Below are 21,683 nucleotides of genomic sequence, written 5' to 3'. Positions count from 1 at the left end.
CTCAGCAAGTGCTGATGGAGAAGATCTAGCCCAGATCATTAATGAAGGTGGCTATACTTAATAACAGATTTTTAGTGTAGATGAAAGAGCCTTCTCTTAAAATAAGATGTCATCTAAGACTTTTTAGAGCTGAAGAGAAGTCAATGCCTGGCTTAAAACTTCAAAGGACAGGCTGACTCTGTTGTCAGGGACTAACGCAGCTGGTGACTTTAAGTTGAAGCCAATGCTCATTTACTATTCAACAAATCCTAAGCTTTTAAGAATTATGTTGAATCTACTCTGCACTCTATAAACAGAACGACAAAGCTTGGATGACAGCATATCTGCTTACAACATGGTTTACTAAATATTGTAAGCCTACTGTTGAGAACCTTTGCTCAAAATGAAGATTTCATTCAAAATATGGCTGCTCATTGACAGTGCACCTGGTTACCCTAGAGTTCCAATGGAGATAGGCAGCTGATTGATATTATGTTCATGCCTGCTAATACAAAATCTATTCAGCAGTCCATAGATCAAGGAGTAATTTCAATTTTCAAGTCTTATTACTTAAGAAATACATTCTGTAAGCCTTTAGCTGCCATACATAGTGATTTCTCTGATGGATCTGGACAAAGTAAATTGAAAGTCTTCTGGAAAGGATTTACTGTTCTAAATGCCATTAAGAACATCTGTGAATCATGGGAAGAGATCAAAACATCAACATGAACAGGAATTTGGACGAAGTTGATTCTAACCCTCATGGATGACTTTGAGAGATTCAAGATTTCAGTGGGGGAAGTAATTGGAGATGTGGTGGAAATAGCAAGAAAACTGGAATTAGAAGTAGAGCTTGAAGATGGGACTGTATTGTTACTATCTCACAACCAAACTTGAGTGGATAAGGAGTTTTTTCTTATGGATGAGTAAAGAAAGTGATTTCTTGAGAGGGACTCTACTCCTGGTGAGGTTGCAGCAAAGATTGTTGAAATAACAACAAAGCATTTAGAATATTACATAAACTGAGTAGATAAAGTAGCAACAGTGTTTGAGAGGTTTGACTCCAATTTTCAATGATGTTCTACTGTGGGTAAAATGCCATCAACAATATCACATGCTCTGGTGAAATGGGTGGAAAGAAGAGTCAATTGTTGCAGCAAATCTCACTGTTGTCTTATATGAAGAAATTGCCACAGCCCACCCCGCCCCGCTTCAGCAACCACCACCTGATCAGTTAGCAACCACCAACATCCAGGCAAGACCCTCCACCAGCAAAAAGATAACAACACACTGAGGGTTAGCCCTTTTTAGCAATAAAGTATTTTCAACTAGGTATATACATTGTTTTTAGACATAATCCTATTACCTACTTAATTGACTATAGTATTGCATAAATAAAACTTGGATATGCAAAAAACAAACAAACAAACTTGGGTATACAAAAAAAAAATCCTTTTAATGCTTTACTGCAATTTTGCCTTTTGTGTGGTGGTTTGGAACCCAACCTCCAATATCTCTGAGGTATGCCTGTATTTCTCCTGTGGAAAGACTGTTAGAAAAATTCTCTACAGGCCCTGCTATGTAGAGAGTTATTCTGAACATTGTCACTTTGGGTTAAAATATACACATGACATATGCCAAGTGGATTAAGAAATAGAAACATATGTTCTCTAATGGTGAAGTACTTATCACTCTGATATAACTTCAAATTATCCAGAAAACTGAGCTTTGTACTTACAGTATATTTTTGTTGTGAGGATTAACTAGAAAAGGTAGATATTTATGTTAATGTGTATTTATATTCTTTTACATTTCATAACTCCTAACAATTAGGGGTTCCTGGGTGGTTCAGGCGGTTAAGTGTCTGCCTTGGGCTCAGTTCTTGATCCCGGAGTCATGGGATCAAACCCTGCATTGGGCTCCCTGCTCAGCAGAGAGTCTGTTTCCCCCTTCTCCCTCTGCCCCTCTGCCTGCTTGTTCTCAATTTCTCTCTCTCTAATAAATAAATAAAATCTTTAAAAAAAAATAAAGAACCCATAATAACTAACACAGACTCTATATGATCTTAAAGTCAGGCTCTACTTCATTTTGCCAAAACCAACATATACAATTCAAAGGCATTCATCTCCAAAGGTGTATAATTAAATATAGAAATCCCTATCTCTAGATAAACAGAGTCTCTTTGTCCCTCTTGCTCTCATCTTGGGACGTAAATTAGGGAATTCAAAGGAGATAGAAGGAGCTGGACAACAACTCAATGAGCCTCTAAGGGTAGCTGTTTGCTTGGCCTTTGGTGGGTCCTCACTTGGGACACACTGGCCATGCTCTATAATAATGATAGTCTCTAGATTGTCCCTTGGGAACAGTTCCTCAGAGGTAGACTAGAAAGCTGTCTGAACTCTGTTACTATATTTTCTGATATAATAAGCATGATTTATTGAACAGATGTAAATCTTTGATGAACTTACAGTGCTTCAAAGTCATTATTTTGACATCAGTAACAGTCTTACAGACAGTGAACCACAGAAGATTAGACAGGTACTGTATTGACCAAAGAAAATACTCTGGAGTTCACTTTTTGACTAAATCTTTGATATGCCTTAGCTTTATTTTGATTTGACTCTTGCTTTCAAAAGTGAGACATAGCCCAAAGAAACACCAAATTACCAACCATTAGGATGCTTTTGTGAAAAAACTACGTACTCAATAAGGTTAGATTTACTCTGTAAGTAAAACTTCACCAGGGGAATAGAATAATAGAACTAGAAGGAATATTTAAGACATTTTTCCTTCCTTATAGCTAAGGCAAATGAGGTTAAATGGGACACAGTGACCCACTTTCTCATGTCCTCAACTCTTGACTATGCAAATCATTGAAGGAGATTTTATTAGTGTTTAGCTGCTACCCCTAACATTAAATAAAGGAATGAATGATCGATTCTCCATAAAAGTTCATGGAGTATAAGTGAAATTTTTGGAAAAAGGAAAATTAATTGAGAAAACTGCTAAATTTAATATTCACAGTAGCAGGACACCAGAATTTCACTTCAGTACAAAATTTCATTCCTTATTGCCCCACAAAGATTCAAGAAACCCTGGCAAAAAATGGCATGTTTGAAGCTGCACTAGTCTGGGTCATCAGGATATGGCTCAGTGGGTTTTAACTAGTGGTCTTATATTTTCTGGTTCCCCAAATGTCTCATAGTCCCTAAAGAAAACTTCCAGTTTTATAAAAATACCAAAAATTCTCTTGTCATTATTTAAAATTGAAGTTCAAAAGGGATCTTCAGAGATACTGTACTTGGATTAAAATCATATAAAATCATGTTTAAAATCATCTTAGTAATATTTTAGAAATTAATCTTAAAATTGTTCATATATAAGAAGTATAAAATGTTTTTTTTTTAAGATTTTATTTATTTATTTGACAGACAGAGATCACCGGTAGGCAGAGAGGCAAGCAGAGAGAGAGGAGGAAGCAGGCTCCCCGCCAAGCAGAGAGCCCGATGTAGGGCTCGATCCCAGGACCCTGGGATCATGACCTGAGCCGAAGACAGAGGCTTTAACCCACTGAGCCACCCAGGTGCCCCTAAAATGTTTTTAATTTAAAGCCAAAGCCATCTCCACCATCCCCAGTAACTCCGTTGTATGAGAATCTAATTTGCTAATCAGACTGATGATACCTGTTTCATTGTAAGTTATAGGAAATTAGAAATTACAGCTGAACTACTAAACAAGAATGGGCCCTTCACAAGGGCAGTCAACTAGATCATTATTCTGAGACAAAGCAACCTAATGATTACTACAAAGTTCAAACTAAAAGAATTGATTTGAATGATTAGGGGACTCTATCTAGGGTCAAACCCTTTGTGTTTTGTGGATTCATACCATACAATTCCTTTAGTATGTTAAAATGGGCTTTGATCAAAGAAAAATACCCAGAATCAGATAATGTGCATAGAGAGAAAGGAGACACGTAGAGATAGTCCCCCACTGAGTTTCAGAGAATTTCGTATAAACTAAAAAGTAGAGAAATCTAAACCCAAAGTTGGACAACCACTCCAACCACCCCCAGGTGATCAAGGAAGTGACTATCATGTTCTAGAGCCATTTCCTCAAACACAGCTACAGAGAATTAGTCCTCCTCTCCCCAAGAGGCCCCTTTAATCCTTAGGGTCAGAGAGAAAGAAGTACCTGCACCCAGACCACCAAGACCATACTCACATGGTACCTGCTAAAGAACAGTGAGGCTTAATGCAAGAACACAAACAAACACTGTTTTGGTGGGTTTAACAAATGTTTACTCTTTTCCATCCCCAGTGACTGTTGTGACCCCGTTTCCAGGAGACACTACGTTTCTGTGGCCAAATAGTTTACAAATAAACCTATAGAATGACACCTGTTTGTACGTTGGAATACAGATAGGATTTCAGAGCCAGAATAAATTACAGTAATGAGATATGGCCTCTTCTTAAACGTTTATTACTGTGAGAAACCCTGAACGAATGCAAGCCTTTCCGGGCTGGCATATAGAGAGCTCTGGGACTGATCACTTGCCACTTACTCTTTGCCTCTGATTGCACGACTAGGTTACGGGTCTCTGCTTTATTTCCCTAACAGGTTAGTAAGCTCCGGTCTTATTCACAGGTGTCCCCTCTGCCGTGCAGCCCTTGGGAATCTCTCTCTTGCACAAGTGGGAACAGAGGAGGGGTAAGCAAAGAGAAGAGGGGCAGAAGATAGGCTCTTGGCATGGCACACCTGTCTTCAAGAGTTGGAGACACTTTGCAGCCAGCTTTTCTGTGAGAAACTGTGATACCGCCATAAAGTTATATGTGTTCACTTATTGGTGGCCAAAACCTTTCATTCTTTAAATTCTCAATCAATAGAAGATGATGAATTATCAAAATCTCACCAAGAAATACAAATTCTAGATTTTTTATCCTTCAGGCTGAGCCTTCAAAGGCATTTCTTCAGCTAGACAAGCTGTTGTTTCTCTTCATAAGTACATGTGAGTTAGGAGGTATTCAATTATTGAATGTTTACCGAAAGAGCACTGTAAAGTTTCTGACTAAAAGCCAGATCCTCCCCACCACACTCTAAGAGGAGAATATCCCCCAATTGCCTGTGTTTTGTAGATGAGGAAATTCAGGATAAGAGAATATATTTCACATATATTCATATATTTCACTGGTGCTGACCTCCCACCTAGGTCTATTCTGACTCCAGATCTGTAATCTTTGCTTTCTGTACTCTGATCTCTATAGGTCTGTTCATTACAGGAAGAACAAAATAAAGGAAACCTATTTTGTGCTAAAACACTCTTGTGAAAGACCCCACCAGTTTCTTTTGTAAGAAAAATTAGAAAACTAAGTGGTTTTTACTTGATCTACTTGTAAAGCTTAGTTACGGGGCAGTCAGAAAACAAAAAAAGAAAATTGAGCTGTTTTTTGGGGTTTGTTTCTTTTTTGAGAGAGAGAGACAGACAGAAAGCATGTGCAATGCACACACAGTGGAGGGAGGAGCAAAGGGAGAAGGAGAGAAAATCTTAAGCAGACTCCATGCTCAATGAGGAGCCCAATGCGGGGCTCGATCTCACTACCCTGAGATCATGACCTGAGCCGAAATTAGGAGTTGGACATTAACCGATTAAGCCACCCTGGCACTCTGGAAATTGAGATTTTTTTTTTAAACACTATGTTAATAAGAAAAAATAAAAATAAAAATGAAGGCTTATGTATAAAGAAATTCCAATGTGAGTAATTCTGACATCGGTTAAATTGGATTGCAGGGAAAGGACGCATAAATCCTTACTTGAATCCTTATTTCTACAGATCATAGGTGGAGACTTAAAAATAATATTGCCTTTGATTGCACCATGTAGAGAAAGTCTGAAAGAGGAACTATAGAACTTACTGCGTACTAAGATTCTGTTACTGTGACTAGTAGAGGTTGCTTATTGGAAACTCCAGTAGTGGGTGTTATGCAGGGCGTGTATTGCATGGAGCACTGGTTATGGTACATAAACAATGAATTCTGGAACGCAGAAAAGAAAAGAAACTCCAGCAAAGCCCTCCTATGTTAGATACAGGAGAGTGAAAGCATGGGATGTAAATTATATGAGTACAAATTCCACAGAAAGATACCAAAAACACTTACTTGACATTAAAGACCTAAGATATCAATGCATCTTATAGCAGCCAGGAGGAGATCTTTTTTTGCTGTAAATTAGCTATCTGATTCGATTTGGTTCCCACAGTTTGTTTTTAATTAGGCAAAGAGACATTTTTAAATTTTTGTTTTCTAAGCTTAAATAGCTTAAGTTCAAAATAATTGTGTAGTATCTGTCTGCCTTCCTTTTTTCACATCTAATTTTAACAGCAAGTCAGTCACTTTTACACTTCGAATCAGACCCAGATGCTGAACTTCTTTATTAGTTTACTATTACCCTGTGGGGGGAAAAATCTGTTTGGTTCTTGTTGATTTGAGAGATACAATATTTTTTCTTGTAGTTTTCCATGCATTATTTTCAAAACACAGAAACTAGGATGGCCTTGCTGGAAAGATCCCTCTTGTTGAACACAGTCCAGATGCTGGAATGTTCATCTGACTTGACACAGCAGGAACCAGAGGGCCAATGCCCACCATGGCGAAAGCTGGCCAGGATTAAGCATGGTGACAGCTGGCCAACAGTCATTGCATGGTACAGCTCTCGTGGGTCTGTGTCTTCTAGTATTCAAATAAAGGGCAGTATTTGCATTTTATAAAGCTTTTTGGAAAGTACAAAGTTAAAAAAAAAAACCTGTGGGTGTAAAATTTTATTAGTATCTCTCCTTGAGATGAAGGGAGGAGAAAAATGGATGTAAGTTTGGAGTCATCGTTCACGTACACTTAATGCGTAAGCACCCACGGATAATTCCGCTGCAATTAATGTTCTGTGGTCTTTCTCTACATTCTCTGTTTCGTCCCTAGAACACTTGAAGGATAAGTTAGAAGAATATATGGCCCGCTTTTCCAAAGTAAGGATTGTTCGCACCAAGAAGAGGGAAGGGCTCATCCGGACCCGCCTCTTGGGGGCATCAATGGCCAGAGGAGAAGTCCTGACGTTCCTGGATTCCCACTGCGAGGTCAATGTGAACTGGCTGCCCCCGCTCCTTAGTGAGTACGCATGCTGATGGTGGCCTTCCGGGGACCAGCAGGGCCTGGGGACTCGCCCTCCTTCAGAGGGACTGTGTGGCTGGCTTCTGTCCAGTTTGCAACCAACAAAGGCGAGAGATTCCTTCTACAGTTTTTACAATGAGAGCCTCGAATTCTATCTTAACCACAGCTGAGAACAAATAGGTCACTAGAAAACTGCGTTAAAATTGCCATTTTTAGATACTACCAACCGCAGTCTAACTTAAGGTTTGCAATGGTTTCATTTAGTTTAGACGTTCTCCTTTATTGTAGTTATAGTGGTGAGGTAAATACTAAAAGAAGAAAGTACTTAAAAACACGATCTCGGAACACCTGGGTGGCTCAGTCAGTTAAGCGTCTGCCTTCAGCTCAGGTCATGATTTCAGGGTCCTGGGATCAAGTCCCGAATCAGGATCCCTGCTCAGCAAGGAGCCTGCTTCTGCTTCTGCCTGCCCCTCCGCCTGCATGTGCTTGATCTCTCTCTCTCTGACAAAAAAATAAGATCTTTGAAAAAACTATCTCTCTACAGTTCAGATTAACACACACACACACAGAGTAAAACAATTATTACAGAACTGTTAGGAAAAGAGGAAAGACAATGATTAAGCCCCAGAATACAGTTCAAGTGCAAGTGCCCTCACATTTTTGTGGATTAAAATGCCAGTTCTCCCTAGATGTCCATCCACAGATGAATGGATCAAGAAGATGTGGTATATATACACAATGGAATACTATGCAGCCATCAAAAGAAATGAAATCTTGCCATTTGCGACAACATGGATGGAACTAGAGCATATCAGGCTTAGCGAAATAAGTCAAGCAGAGAAAGACAACTATCATATGATCTCCCTGATATGAGGAAGTGGGGATGCAACATGGAGGCTTAAGTGGGTAGGAGAAGAATAAATGAAACAAGATGGGATTGGGAGGGAGACAAACCATAAGTGACTCTTAATCTCACAAAACAAACTGAGGGTTGCTGGGGGGAGGGGGTTTGGGAGAAGGGGGTGGGATTATGGACATTGGGGAGGGTATGTGCTTTGGTGAGTGCTGTGAAGTGTGTAAACCTGGTGATTCACAGACCTGTACCCCTGGGGATAAAAATATATGTTTATAAAAAATAAAAAGTTAAAAAATAAATAAATAAATAAATAAATAAATAAAATGCCAGTTCTCCCCTCAACTCCTGGCACCGGTCTAGAGCCCCAAATATATAATCTCCCAAGTTTACAGAGGACCTCCTCAAGCACTCCGAGCTACTATCCAGATGACACATCTCTAAGGCTCACAATATGGCTCAGAGTCAGGGAAGAAGCAGCCTTGCTGTCACATTACAGTTAAACTGTTAGAAACATGAAAGAACTAAGAGTCATTCAAACTAGAAAACGCTTGTGTGACTCATTTGGAGCTTGACTATTTTGTTTTTTATTTCACCATGAAGTCAGATATTAAGTCCAGTACTGGATGAGGAATAAATTGCCAGACTGGAAAAAAATATATATAGATATATAGATACAGATATATATACATGTTTCTAAAAAGTTCTTGGTGTGCACGTACTGTACTCCTTATTCTTCCAGATTTTGGTAAATCAACTTTTATTGTAAATATATCCCTGGCCTTGGAGCTAAAGCCAGTAAAAACGGCCTTTACAATACGCTGCCTCAGAAAGAATGATTTGCTATTGACTACTGTGTAGGATTTCAACTAGAACCAGCAAAGCTCCATTAGTAAAAGACATGGGCGGGTGGGGGTGGGGGCGGGGAATCAATTGAAACTGTGTAGGATTTAAGACAGGAAATGACCATCAACTAACGCCCCACCGCCTCACCCAATCCGCACACACCTGCCCAGGCGACTGCCCAGCCATTGTAATCAACAGGAATGTTTCAGTGCTCCTCTGGCCAGAGACTCCTCTGAGCTTTTAATTAAAAATACCTTGTTCAAGGACATAGCAATTTAGAGTTTCATCAGCAACAGTGAGAGATTCCTGCAAACTGAACTTGACCTATACGGTGTCGAATACTCAAGGAAGTCAGCAAAAGGCCTAATTTATTTATGAACCAAAGCAATTCCTAAATGCCAATTATCAGGCCTCTGATTGTTCATATGAATCTAAAAGGGGGGAAGAAGAGAGAGAGAGAGAAAGAAAAAAATAAAGAGAAACCCACTTTTTCTCATTAAAGCATTTCATTTCCTGTAGGCTTGATGGATAAGAAATGATTCAAGCTCAGGATCACTATCTTTTTTTATTTTCCTCTATCAGTGTCCTGACACATCATCCAAAATGAAAAAAAAAAAAAAAAAAAAACAGGCGGAGCTACACAGTTTCTTGGTTCATTTTTCACCTTGGGATTATACCTGAATTTCAATTTCCCATTAAGAGTCTGTTTGTTTGATCCCTGGAAATTGAAATGTAGGCACAAGCCTTAGATGAAAAATTAGTCATGCTGCTTTCACCCTAAGCTAGAACAGCTGGATGAGAGCTGAAAGGAAATTTGAAGGGAGAGTTGACAGTTAATTTAACAGACTCATTCTCTTTGGGTCACCTTGGGACTCCTTGTTGGTCAAGGAACTTGTAAATCAACCTGATTCTGAATTTGATTGAAGAAAGTCACTGAAACCGTAATATTGAACTACCTGCAGAGGTGCTAGGAGAGAGATTTTGGACACAGCAATGATGCCTCCTCTGCCAAAGACATCTACGGGGAAACACCATTTAGATAAAGATTAAAACCCATTACAAGACTTTCCCAGGTGAAAATGGATGCTCATAGGGTGCTTGTCGAAGAACCACCTGAAATAGTGCTGGGGGTCTCTCTACTGATTAGCTGAAATAATAGGAAGGCCCCCTCTAAGGTCTCAGGGATCTCCTGGGGCCATGCTGTTTACTTTGCCACATGCCCACATCATACTCCCATTGTCCCGCTTTATCTTCTTTCTATCACATTTATCACCTTCAAACATACTATGTAATTTAGAGATTTATTGCGTATATTGATTGTCTTTGCTCCATTGCTAAAGACAGAGATTTTTGTGGTTTATTCACTGCTGTGTTCCCAGAACCTAGACAAGTGGCAGGCATAGAATTTCTACTCAATAAATAGCTGTTGAATTGGAAGGAAGGAAGGAAGGAAGGAAGGAAGGAAGGAAGGAAGGAAGGAAGGAAGGAAGGAAGGAGAGGAAGAGGCATATAATTATGGAGAGGAGATCTTCTATAGGATTCTGAGGTTTCCCCACCCTGCCCCATCAGAGACATCAAAATAATAATACTAAACTAGCCAAACCTCATTATTTCTAAAAGATGTTTTTTAAGATATCTAAATGTATTTTATTCCACATGCCACAGCAGATCATCCAAATAGCAAGAAATCAGATGTTCCTACTTAAAAGTTCGGTCAGACAATATGTTTGTTATAATAAATGCTGAGTGCACATTCGTGGGAAGAAAATATGGTTGGCCCCTTAAACAGCACGGAGGTTAGGGGCACCAACACCCTGAGCAGTCAAAGATTCACGTATAACCTTGGACTCCCCAAATAACTTGCTGTTGGCCAGAAGACTTACCAATCACATAAACAGTCAACTGACACTTATCATATGGTATATGTATTGCATACTCTTCTCTGACAATAAAGTTAGCTAGAGAGTAAAATGTTCTTAAGAAAATCATAAGGAAGAGAAAATACATTTGCAGCACTGTACTATATCGAAAAATATCTACTCATAAGTGGACCTGTGCATTTCGAACCTTTGTTGTTTAATAGTCAACCCTATGTCACCTATACCTGTTCCAGGTGAGGCAAGATGTGTAAGTGCCGATTTCCTGCGCTGTTAAAATCTCACAACAATAATATCTACATGGAAAAGGAAGGATCTGGGACTGAAAAAGATACCACGCGAGAAGCATCATGGAGAGCTGGAAAGACCATGGGTTTTAGGATAGGACTGTTGGGCAGGCATTGCGTCCTGGGTTTTGCTCTCCAAAGATGAGTGACCTTTGACAAGTTATTTAGCTTCTCTGAGCTCAGTATCCTCGTCTGTAGATTGAGAATGACAATGGCAGCCACTTTACGGGTTGCTAGGAGGATTAGAACTACCGAGACTATAAACCACTTAGCAGTTGCTCAAGAATTTGATAGTAGCAGGAATAGTAACAGTAGCATCAGTCCATCTACTACATTTTTGGATAGAATGAGAAAAGATAAAAACATATAGCTTTAATAAACAAAGGACAATCAAAGGACAATAGCAAAGAATTCTTGGTGTGATCTGTCAGCATTTAACGGGGGAGCAGCCATCATGACCGTCTTAAGATTAGAGGCTAAATAAAAGAAACATGAAGTTAAATATTTACATTTTGGTACCTCCAGAAAGCAGGACAATATTTTCTCAGCAAGCTCCCGCTGTATGCTTGAAGGAACACAAATACTGTTTATATTCCATGCATGCTGGATGCACTATAAAATGACAGATTGGGGACAGGTCAGAGCAAAAATGTGACAGAGGTAGAGCTAAATGGACTTCTGCAAGTCTCTCCGGGACATAACTTTCTTAAAGGAAAACATGGCAACACTAATTGTACCTAATCACTGTCCCATCACGTTAAGTCCAGCCTTGGAAGAGATTTCGCAAAGCTCTCTAACAACCAGAGGAAACCAGGCTGCAAGCAGCATCCCCACATTAGGAAGAATCTGTAGGCTTCTCTTTGCTGAAAAAATGATGGATGACCTAGGCAGGCATGTCATTTCCTATTTTGTGCTTTCATTTTTCAGACCAAATTGCACTAAACCACAAAACCATCGTGTGCCCCATGATCGATGTCATTGACCACAACCACTTTGGGTATGAGGCACAAGCTGGGGATGCCATGCGAGGCGCCTTCGACTGGGAAATGTACTACAAAAGGATCCCCATCCCTCCAGAGCTCCAGAGGGCAGATCCCAGCGACCCTTTTGAGTGAGTAGCTAAGGGAAAGGCTGTGGGAGAGAGGGCAGCTTACTCATTTCAAGCATGTCAACTTGGGACCCATGAGGACAATCATCTCTAATAGTGGAAGAAAACAGGTGGCAACAATATCCACCCCTTGGAGAAAAGTCAGACCTACAAGTTGTAGAAAATTACAAGTTGCACGAAATACGCGAATCCATCCCCTTATCAAACTTGGCAAAGCATCAGAGGAAGTGTATGGACGTAAAAATCAGGAAAGGCAGAGTTCACTGAAAACACATATTCTCTTGTAAATATTCTCTCGGATGGTCCCTTCCTCATCTCAGTTCTCTCTGTCCTTTTGCCTTTTCCCTAAAGAACCATTTAAATTAACTAGTTTACTTTACTCTCATTGGAAAATGATGTAAAATAGGAAGCTGGGTTTAAGCCACTGTTTACATCCTGTTGGGACGATGAGGGCAGGCGGTGTTTCTGAGTAGTGCTCCAACATCTTGAGCTTGGGGAGTTCAATCAAAATGATATATCCAGTGTAAATAATCTTTGATAACCTGGTCATTAATTTAAGTTCGATATAGGTAAGAATTCATAGTAATCTATTGGTCTCTACAAAGTTAAGTCCTTTTTTTCTTTTTTTTCCAGTGTGGGCATGAGAATTGTGCATGCCAAGAAAAAGAAATATATATATTTAGCTTAGTTTGACCAACTCTTAGGTCCATTAATGGTGAATGGTAAACTTTTTCCAAAAGTGAGCCCAGAGATTGCCCAAGGCATACTATTAACTATTCCTCGTGCTATACCCTTTTGATCACATTGAAGCTTTCATAAATTTGAAACTATCATATAGTTTTTCTTAGGACAAGAAAAATGTCTGTGATTGGGGCTTTGCATACTTTCTAAGGGTCTGTTTCAAATGTGTTAGAATTGATACTGTCTTTTCATTAATATGGGCAGTAAAAGTTTACAGTGGAGAAGCTCCCAAGTATAAGAACCATTTCTGTGACACTAACCCTTTAAACTCCAAAAAGTATGTGATAAACATCAGAAAATGCTTCTTGTGATTCTAGGCTCTGGAAAGATAAACTCTTGGAAATGCTGGGGGAGTTTCGGAAGACATTAGCCTGATAAAAAGGGAGAAGTAAATGATTCCTTTTGTAACATGAAGCACACTCATCAAGGAACCAGAATTTCTGAAGCCCCCTTCATACTCTGAAATTGCTGGAGAGTTTTTGAGAAAAAATAATAAAGGCCCATTGTTATTCTGGCAATTGCTTTGGCCAAGATTTTGAGGATATTTAAAACTACTAGACAAGTTCTTTAGAGATGGAGTTTCCAGTAAGCATTTGAAGAGGGCCCAGCTGGAGAGATGTTCATCAGGCTTTCCTGAAGTTAACTATCGAAAAGCCTTGGCAAAGGGGCCTGTAGGGGGTAGGGGGATTTAAAGCCATGTTGGGGGGATGCCTGGGTGGCTCAGTTGGTTGGACAACTGCCTTAGGCTCAGGTCATGATCTCGCAGTCCCGGGATCGAGTCCCGCATCGGGCTCCCAGCTCCACGGGGAGTCTGCTTCTCTCTCTGCCCTTCTCCTCACTCATGCTCTCTCTCCCTGTCTCTCGCTCAAATAAATAAATAAAATCTTTAAAAAAATAATAATAAATAAAGCCATGTTGGGGCTTGGAGGAGGATACAAAAGAACCCTAAATACGGTGAAACTGCCATTAGATGGCAGCTGATAGGGGAACAGCCACAGTCTGGTTTTTACTCCAAGGTGGCCATGTTTTCAGGGCTAGAATTCTTCCATGATGGTTTTCCAAAGACTCTCTAACAGTGACTGGGTTATAATGACCTTCTACTTTATCTCCCCTGCAGTCAGTGAGTGGGGCTCCTGTTCCTGGCAGAAATGGGTTCAAAATGCTACCAAGGGAATCTCAGAATGTGAAAACTAGGAAAGTATTCTCAGTCCCTGCCTTGGCAGTCGAAATTGTTTGTCAGGCGGACCCTGTCTGTGACCATCACCATTATCAGGCACCTTGCTTAAGCCCGGAGCTTGCAGAGTTGGTAACTTTCAGAATTAAATTACCTCTTGTTCCTGTCACTGACTTCGGTGGTTGCTGTCCGTCAAAGACTGCATTCACCTCTTGAATACTACTGCTTTTCTGGCTTTTCAGTCTCTTTGATTCCTCGGAATGTGGACACTTTAGCCTTTTGTAATAAACGTAGCTTCCAAGAGATGTCCACTTTGATCTTAAAAATTGCATTTGCCTTCCTGATAATAAAAGAATGGTTACCCAAGCCGTGATGAGCAGTGTATCAGCAATTCCATTATCTCCCTAGTCACCTGAATATGCTCGTAAACAGACAGACGTGCTTTAGGCTAAAACGTGCTTCCCTAGATGTCAAGCTTTAAGATACACAGAGTGAATGCCGTCTCTCACATGGACTTTCATATTACAGTAGCTTCTGCAAGGGGTGTGTGGCTTTTTTAAGGAGACAGGGAGAGGAAGCTGAAAAGAAGAAAGAAGAGAAGAGGAATATGTAAATTCATTGCAAACCCCAGGACTTTTCATGCAATATATATGCAAACTTTATCTTTCTGTAACAAGTTCATCTTTTATCAAATGTCCTAAGTGGCGAAACCTCCACCCTCTCATTTATTCTGCCATTATTTGAGTTTCCTGAAATTATTGACTATAGTAATGGGTTTTTTTCATCTGCAAATCCTGTGAAATTAGCGAGGCATGAACAGTAATTATCCATGAACTGAATTGATAAGTTCAGGGTATTATATTAATGCATAAGTGTTATTTCTCAAATATTTGGCTTCAGTTAGAATCATATATGGGTCAAGGTATAAACCGTATTTCTCAAAATAGGTTACATGGTCAAAAGAACTCAAAATCTCCCAAAATGAGAATCAAGACCCTCCACAATCTGACTAGGGAGGAAAAGGAAAACTCGCAGATAACTTTGAACACTAAGAAAAGATTTACTAGATTTACAAAGGGATCTGCTTTTCAGACAATTTACTCCTAGAATGTGAGAGGAAATGCAATATTCACAGCTCAAATTATTATATGGCAATCAATTCTAATTGGATTGAATACGTCTGAAAAACATTCTTGCCTTGTGAAAAAGAGAATGCAGTACTCCCTTCCTTCTGATGGCTTATATCATGATGTGATGCTTTTAGGAAATTCTTGTTACTCATGGCTTTTATAAAGATTCCTTATTCCTGATTTATCTCTAATCCAGGGCACTTAGGAATGTAAGCTTTTCCTGTGTGACAAAAACTTAATTTGCTCCTTTAGTAATGATGACAAAGAGGAAGATGTTCTTTTGCTTTCTGACCACTTAACTTACTTCTCCAACCTTATCTCAGCATCTAAAAGTCTAGAAAAGACCAGAAGAAATGATCTCATCCAACTTCCGTTTAATACAAGCAACCACTAGACAATGTCCAAGAAAGATGAATGGCCTCTTCCTGAACTTGTGAGGAAATAATACTTGCTACCTCAGAAGACTGATTGACAGAAACCTTTTCCCTTACATTAGGAAATCTGCTTCCCTAATCCCAAATATAGGGATACAGGAACGTCTAATTCGTCTTTGATGATAGAGCTGTTGAAAGTATTTTAAGGGATGTCTAGGTGGCTCAGTCGGTTAAGCATCTGCCTTCGGCTTAGGTCATGATCCTGGGGTCCTGGGATCAAGCCCCACATCCGGTTCCCCGTTCAGTGGGGAGGCTGCTTCACCCTCTCCCTCTGCTGCTTCTCCTGCTTGTACTCTCTCTCTCTGTGAAATAAATAAATTCTTTAAAAAAAAAAAAAAAAAATATATATATATATATATATATATATATATATATATATATATAAACACCTGCTATGTTATTCCACCAAAAGGAGAAAAAAAAAAACCTTTTTTTTTTTTCCTTTTCTGGGCTAAATATCCCCGTGCCTTTCAGGTCTTCCAAAATCCTGCGAAAGTTCATGCTCATTGATGTAAATGTTCGATACAGGTAAATTCAATTGACTCCTGCAGCCTCACCCACGTTTCCCTAACTCGTTCACAAGGATAGCTTGAAATAGTGCATCGACTGGATCGGGACTCAGACCCTAATGTATGAGTCTGTCGACCCCAGAAAGAAAGTTAATTTCTAGGGAATTTGCACTCCCCTGGATATCATGCTTCCTTTAGTCTAAGTACTTCAAGATCGATTCAGCAGCCCGTTCAATTTTCATCTTTGCTGTATTTTTCAGAATCCACTTGTAGCCTGTCATTGACTTGGAGACAAATTACCTTTACTCTGTCAGTCTTCCTCAGGCAGATCTCCACAATTCCTCAAGGACTTCTACAACTTGGAGTTTTAGCCATCGTGAATGGAACTCTCGTAAGCGGTCGTTAGAGAAGACAGACGCTTTCTATTTTCCACCCATATATAACACCAATTTCCAAAATTTAAAGAGTAAGGATATTACACCTGGGGGGAGGGGCAGGATAAATTTACAGGCTACAAATGCCCACTCCTTCTCTCAGAAACCACGGACGCATGTCCACAGACGCCTCGGTGTGAATGCCTTGGCTTCTCACCGAGGCCAGTGACCTAACCTAGAACTACCTCAGAGTATGAAGAGGGGCGCCCTCCGTGGAGCATAAATGCAGCTGAGATGCGGCCGGTGCTCTGCTCTGAAGGCCTTGGACCCAGGTTTGCACTGACCAGCCAGAAGAAGAGGGGCTCTTTCTCCTTTGGTGGGCATAAAAGCTTCAGTTTATAAATGCAAGGAAGAGAACAACAGATTGAGAATGAAGTGCATTGTTGCCTGGAGAAAACAATTAGCTTTTGTTGTCAGATCTGACAAATTGCATCAATCGACGTTCAAAATGTTAACATCCCACTTGGGCAAATTCCAGTGGGGACTGGGCTCACCTTCGTTTGCTCAGAATTTTAAAGTAAAGATAACCTCTTTTACTCAAAACTTATCCCATGTGGGTTTGGACCAAATACTGGTCACCCTGACTTGAATCAGAAGAAGGAAGGAATAAAACTGATTCCCCATGGACAAAGGGACCAGTCAAACCATGGATTTACTGTAGGATGTGAAGAAAGCAAGCTAACTTGAAAGGTCTTCTCCTCTTGATTAGAATCAGGTTTTGCTCATCTTCCTTTGTTTCTGTCCAGCCCCCACCGGCCACCTTTAAACCAGCACCATCTGCACAGTAGGGTGGGAGAATTTTTTTTCATGCTCTACTTCTCAAGCTAAGTCAATATTCTCATGAATTTTGCTGTGAACTCCAACTAATTGCTTCCAAACCTTGCCCCCTTTCCTCAAAAAACCAAACGGATGCACACAAACTTCCATAGTCTTAGCTGCCTTGGTCTCACCCTCCAACCAGTTAATTCTCCATGAATGAGGTTTTAAAACTGTAGTCTCAAATTTTGAGGGGATTAGGTTGAAAAATACATTCATCAATCTAGTCTAGTGATGAGTTCCGGAGCGAAATAGGACTTTAGCTTTCCAATACCTTAACCACAGATCTTCCCTCAACAACGCATTATTCCAGAAGCCAATTAATCTAACCAAGTAACCGGCCTCATTAAGCCTATGTAATATGCAATACAAACCTAACATTTGTCTAGAATTTCACACTATGTAAAGCACTTCACCATATTATCTAATTGATCCCTTGTAATAATCCATGGCACAGGAAAAAAATAGCTATTGTTATTTTTCCAGTCTTGCAAATAAAGAGACAGTGATAGAAAATTAACTGACTATTAAGAGGCAACATCAGGACTTCAATCGACATCTCTTTCAGTCATTCAGATCTCAAATTTTAGGTTTAATCTATCTCATAGGATTCAAATCAATGACTTCTTTCATTCATTCAGACTTTAAATCCTAGAGGTAATCAATATTTTTCCTCTCCTTTGAAGAGACACTTAGGCACCCATTAAGTGAAATAGTTTTATCAATTAATGTCTCATAGTGAGTCTGTAATGAGAGCAAGAAAGGAACCAGATTGCTTCATTGCCCGTACTGTGTTCTTACCGGTAGACTAAACTAGAGCTGATAGGTTGAAAATGTCAGCTTTCAGTTTCTTCCTAATGAAGGGAAATGTCAACAATGCCGGCTTCTGGTCTGTTTATAACAAGATCTAATTCAATATTTGACAACCGCAAAAGGACAAAATGTTTAGGGAAAAATACTGTCAAATTCCTAAATGGTGTCCTAACTACAGAAGGGAGAATAAAGGAACAGAAATGGCTCAAGGGTCTTAAAAACTAATTAAAACATTGAATAAAATCAATCTTCCTCAAAAGCCCAGGATGAAACCCACTGAAGATTTTTTTTTAAACGTGAAATAAAATGTTGTAACCTGACAGAGACGTTTCACAGCAAACTTGTTAATTACTCATCTCTCCCCTTTGAAGACCCCTCCCCATCCCTTGCTCTTTCTAGGCTCTTTGGTGGCCACAGTCTTGGGTCTCTGGAAGACTTACCATCTCATAAACAATTCTCACCAATGGGTCATGATAATACTTCTCCCTGGTCAGGTCTGCTCACCAGAAAATGTCTTTCTCTCCTCCGTCTCCACAGGGAATGATCTTTCCCTTGGGAAGATGATCCCTACTATTTTCTCCTTGCTTTAGCATCCAGAAAAGCATTAGCGAATTAATTTCTAAATCAACAATCACTGTGATTATTCTAATGGTGTAGTCCAGGTGTTCTTTTCTTTGCCCTGCTCTCTTGAGATCTCTTGAGGTTTCTGAAGTGGCTCTGGCTCTTCAATGCCCTCTTCCTGGTTTCTGGGCCTACCTTTGTACTTTTGTCCCTTCTCCCATGAAGGGTCACTAAATCACTGGAGAACTGGTGGGTTATACTATTTGAAAGGAGGTGAAAACTTAGGCTTTCGTAGTAAGAGATTTTTATCCCTATTTACTAGTCACTCGGACTATGGTTCCAGTGGGACCCTGGAACACCTCCACTTTTCTCTACACAAACCTTACCATGACTTTTGTTCTAACTGGCCCCCATCCTTTTTTCTATGGTAACAGCTCTTCTTGAACCTTGGACTTTCAACTCTTATTCCTGCTCTTGCTTTGCTAATGCCAGATTAATTAGCCCCTTCCTAGCCAGCCTGGAGGCTGAATTTTCATCTCAAGCACCCCTTGGACTAATCAGCCAATCACCTCTAGACCTCAAGTGCCATGCAATGGTTATCAATAAACCTGCACTACTTAAGACTTAGCAATGGCGTCTATGGGTCAAAGAATGGTAGAGCTCACAATGGATTGATGACTTTTTCTTGTCCATTTACCCATTCTTTCAACCATTAACCACTTGTTTGCTTCCCAAATGGGCGTCCTGAGTCCATCTTCCCATCTCATGTGTGATGACTGTTTTCTGTGTTCTCCTCCGACTCTCCAAGATGTGACTTGATTCTAACTACATTTACTCCCCATCTGGATTATTTTATGGATTCTGCACTCGGTAATATAATCATCCTCCAGCCAGATCTCCTGTTTGTGGGCTCCCCAGCCTTCTCTCACCAAAGTTCTATTAGAATTTACCTGAGGAGAACACTGCCACGAACCTCTGAAAGTATTGTCACAGCCCCCTTCCGAGTCCCCAAGCTTCAGCAACATTTACTCTATCTGTGACACTATCACACCAGAGTGTGGCAGAACATAACAAAACCTTCTGCCATCACCCAACTCTCTCTTCCTCTCCCAGAAGATAGGAATATAGACCCAAGGCCTACACACAGTCGGCTTTGTTTTCTTACATGAGGTTTTCCTGTTAAAATATCTGCTCCAGCTCTGCTGTCCTCTTCACTTCCTCCTCTGGGTGACCCCTCCCGATAGTCCCCTCTAATTACTGCTAACTTGGATACTAGAATGGACACTCTGTGAGGTCAGGAAGGACTGTTTTATTCAATTTATTCAGCCCTACATCACAAGTACCTAGTCCCTGCCCAAAACAGGCACTCAATAAATATTTATTGAATGAATGAAATAAATATGAAGTTCGGGAGAGGAAATGACCTGACAACGTTCTGTGTATTTGAAAAGGGGTGACAGTTTTTCAGGAAAAGCTACCAGCTTGAGGATATGCTGTGGCACAGTATTTGCTAAGCACCATATTTGTAGGGTTTCTGCACACAGACTCGTTTGAATACAATGGCCATTCTTGTAGTGTGGTAGAAAATAAAGAAAAATAAATAAATTCTGGGTGAAACCAAACTTCAGAAGACTTTTAGTCTACACGCAGAATAAAGAGAGATGATAAAGGAATGTTTTAGGAAAAGCTATCTGGTAGCAGGCCTTCCTGGAATAATTTCTATTAAAAACAACAAAACCATTTTTAAAACCACACTCAGAAGATAACAGAATCTTTAACAAAGAAGCAAGTTCCCAATAAAATAATGGTACTGATCTTTCAGTTCTATCTATTTCTAACAAGGACCAAGAAGCATCTTGTGCTGTAAGAATCTCAGGCTGTCTACAGATGCCTGGGTGGCTCAGTAGCTGAAGCATCTGACTCTTGATCTCAGCTCAGGCTCTTATCTCAGGGCTGTGAGTTCAAGTCCAATTTTTTGCTCCATGGAATCCTCTTAAAAAACAAAAAATCTTGGGCTGTCTAGATTCTAGACAACACCCACAACCCAATGGGAGCAATGAACTATGAGCAGGATGCCCAAAAGGCCATACTTGAGTGCAGGCCTGGAAGGACCAGTGGTGAAGAATATGGTCTTTGAACTCGGAGGTGGATAAGCATAACAAGCCTGGACAACATGTACAAATCTGAAAGTCTAGGTAAGAAACAAACCCTTACATGTAATGTTCAGAGGAAGCCTTGAATGTTTATATTGGAAGAAAGGATGAATAGTAGAGTCTGTATCCAGGAGTTGGCTGGCCATGGCTTGATTATGCTAAGATGATATGGGACCTGAGCAAAGAAGCAGAGGAGAGAAGTGTTTATGACTTGACCCAAAGGGCTGGATAGTGAGCAACCGAAAGTCTCTAGTCCTAAATTCTCTGCACAGAAATAGAACACATGTGGCTGCAAGGACAATTGGTCAGAACCTAAATCCAAAAATATATATATATATATTATTATTTATATTATATTATTATTTATATTATATTATATTTATATTATATTATTTATATTATAAATATATATATTATTATTTATAATAATATCAATATTATATTATAATATTATAAATATTATATTATTATTTATATTATAAATATATATATTATTTATATTATATTATTATTTATATTATAAATATATATTATATATTATATTATTATATAATATAATATATATTATATTATATTATTATTTTATGTTTTGCAATTGTTATAATTATGTTATAATTATGATGGTTATATTACCAGCATATACACAATGACATATATATAACTAAACCCAAGTCATTTTTCAAAGAAAGTGGATACGTATGAATCATAAGAATGAAAAAAAGGGACAAAGCCTGGCTTTGAGTCTCTGCTGGTGTCTGCTGGTGTGATCATTCCAGATCATTCCAGATCACATGTAGCAGGAGGTGAGTG

The 21,683-nt window shown here is 39.5% G+C and overlaps 1 protein-coding gene across 1 annotated transcript in view; it reads left to right on the top strand.

Annotated features, from left to right (window-relative positions):
* Positions 1-21,683, top strand: part of GALNTL6 (polypeptide N-acetylgalactosaminyltransferase like 6) — a 1,234,529-nt gene that overhangs the window by 1,011,076 nt on the left and 201,770 nt on the right. The window contains exons 6-7 of the mRNA XM_082726947.1: positions 6,949-7,134; positions 11,928-12,111. Coding sequence (XP_082583073.1) covers positions 6,949-7,134; positions 11,928-12,111 — 370 coding nt within the window. The remainder of the gene's footprint in view (positions 1-6,948; positions 7,135-11,927; positions 12,112-21,683) is intronic.

The sequence above is a fragment of the Mustela nivalis genome (genome assembly GCF_964662115.1).
Source record: "Mustela nivalis genome assembly, chromosome: 4".
Classification (NCBI taxonomy): Eukaryota; Metazoa; Chordata; class Mammalia; order Carnivora; family Mustelidae; genus Mustela; species Mustela nivalis.
The sequence above is the reverse complement of the archived record's forward strand: the minus strand, read 5'-3'. Positions and strand labels throughout refer to the sequence as shown.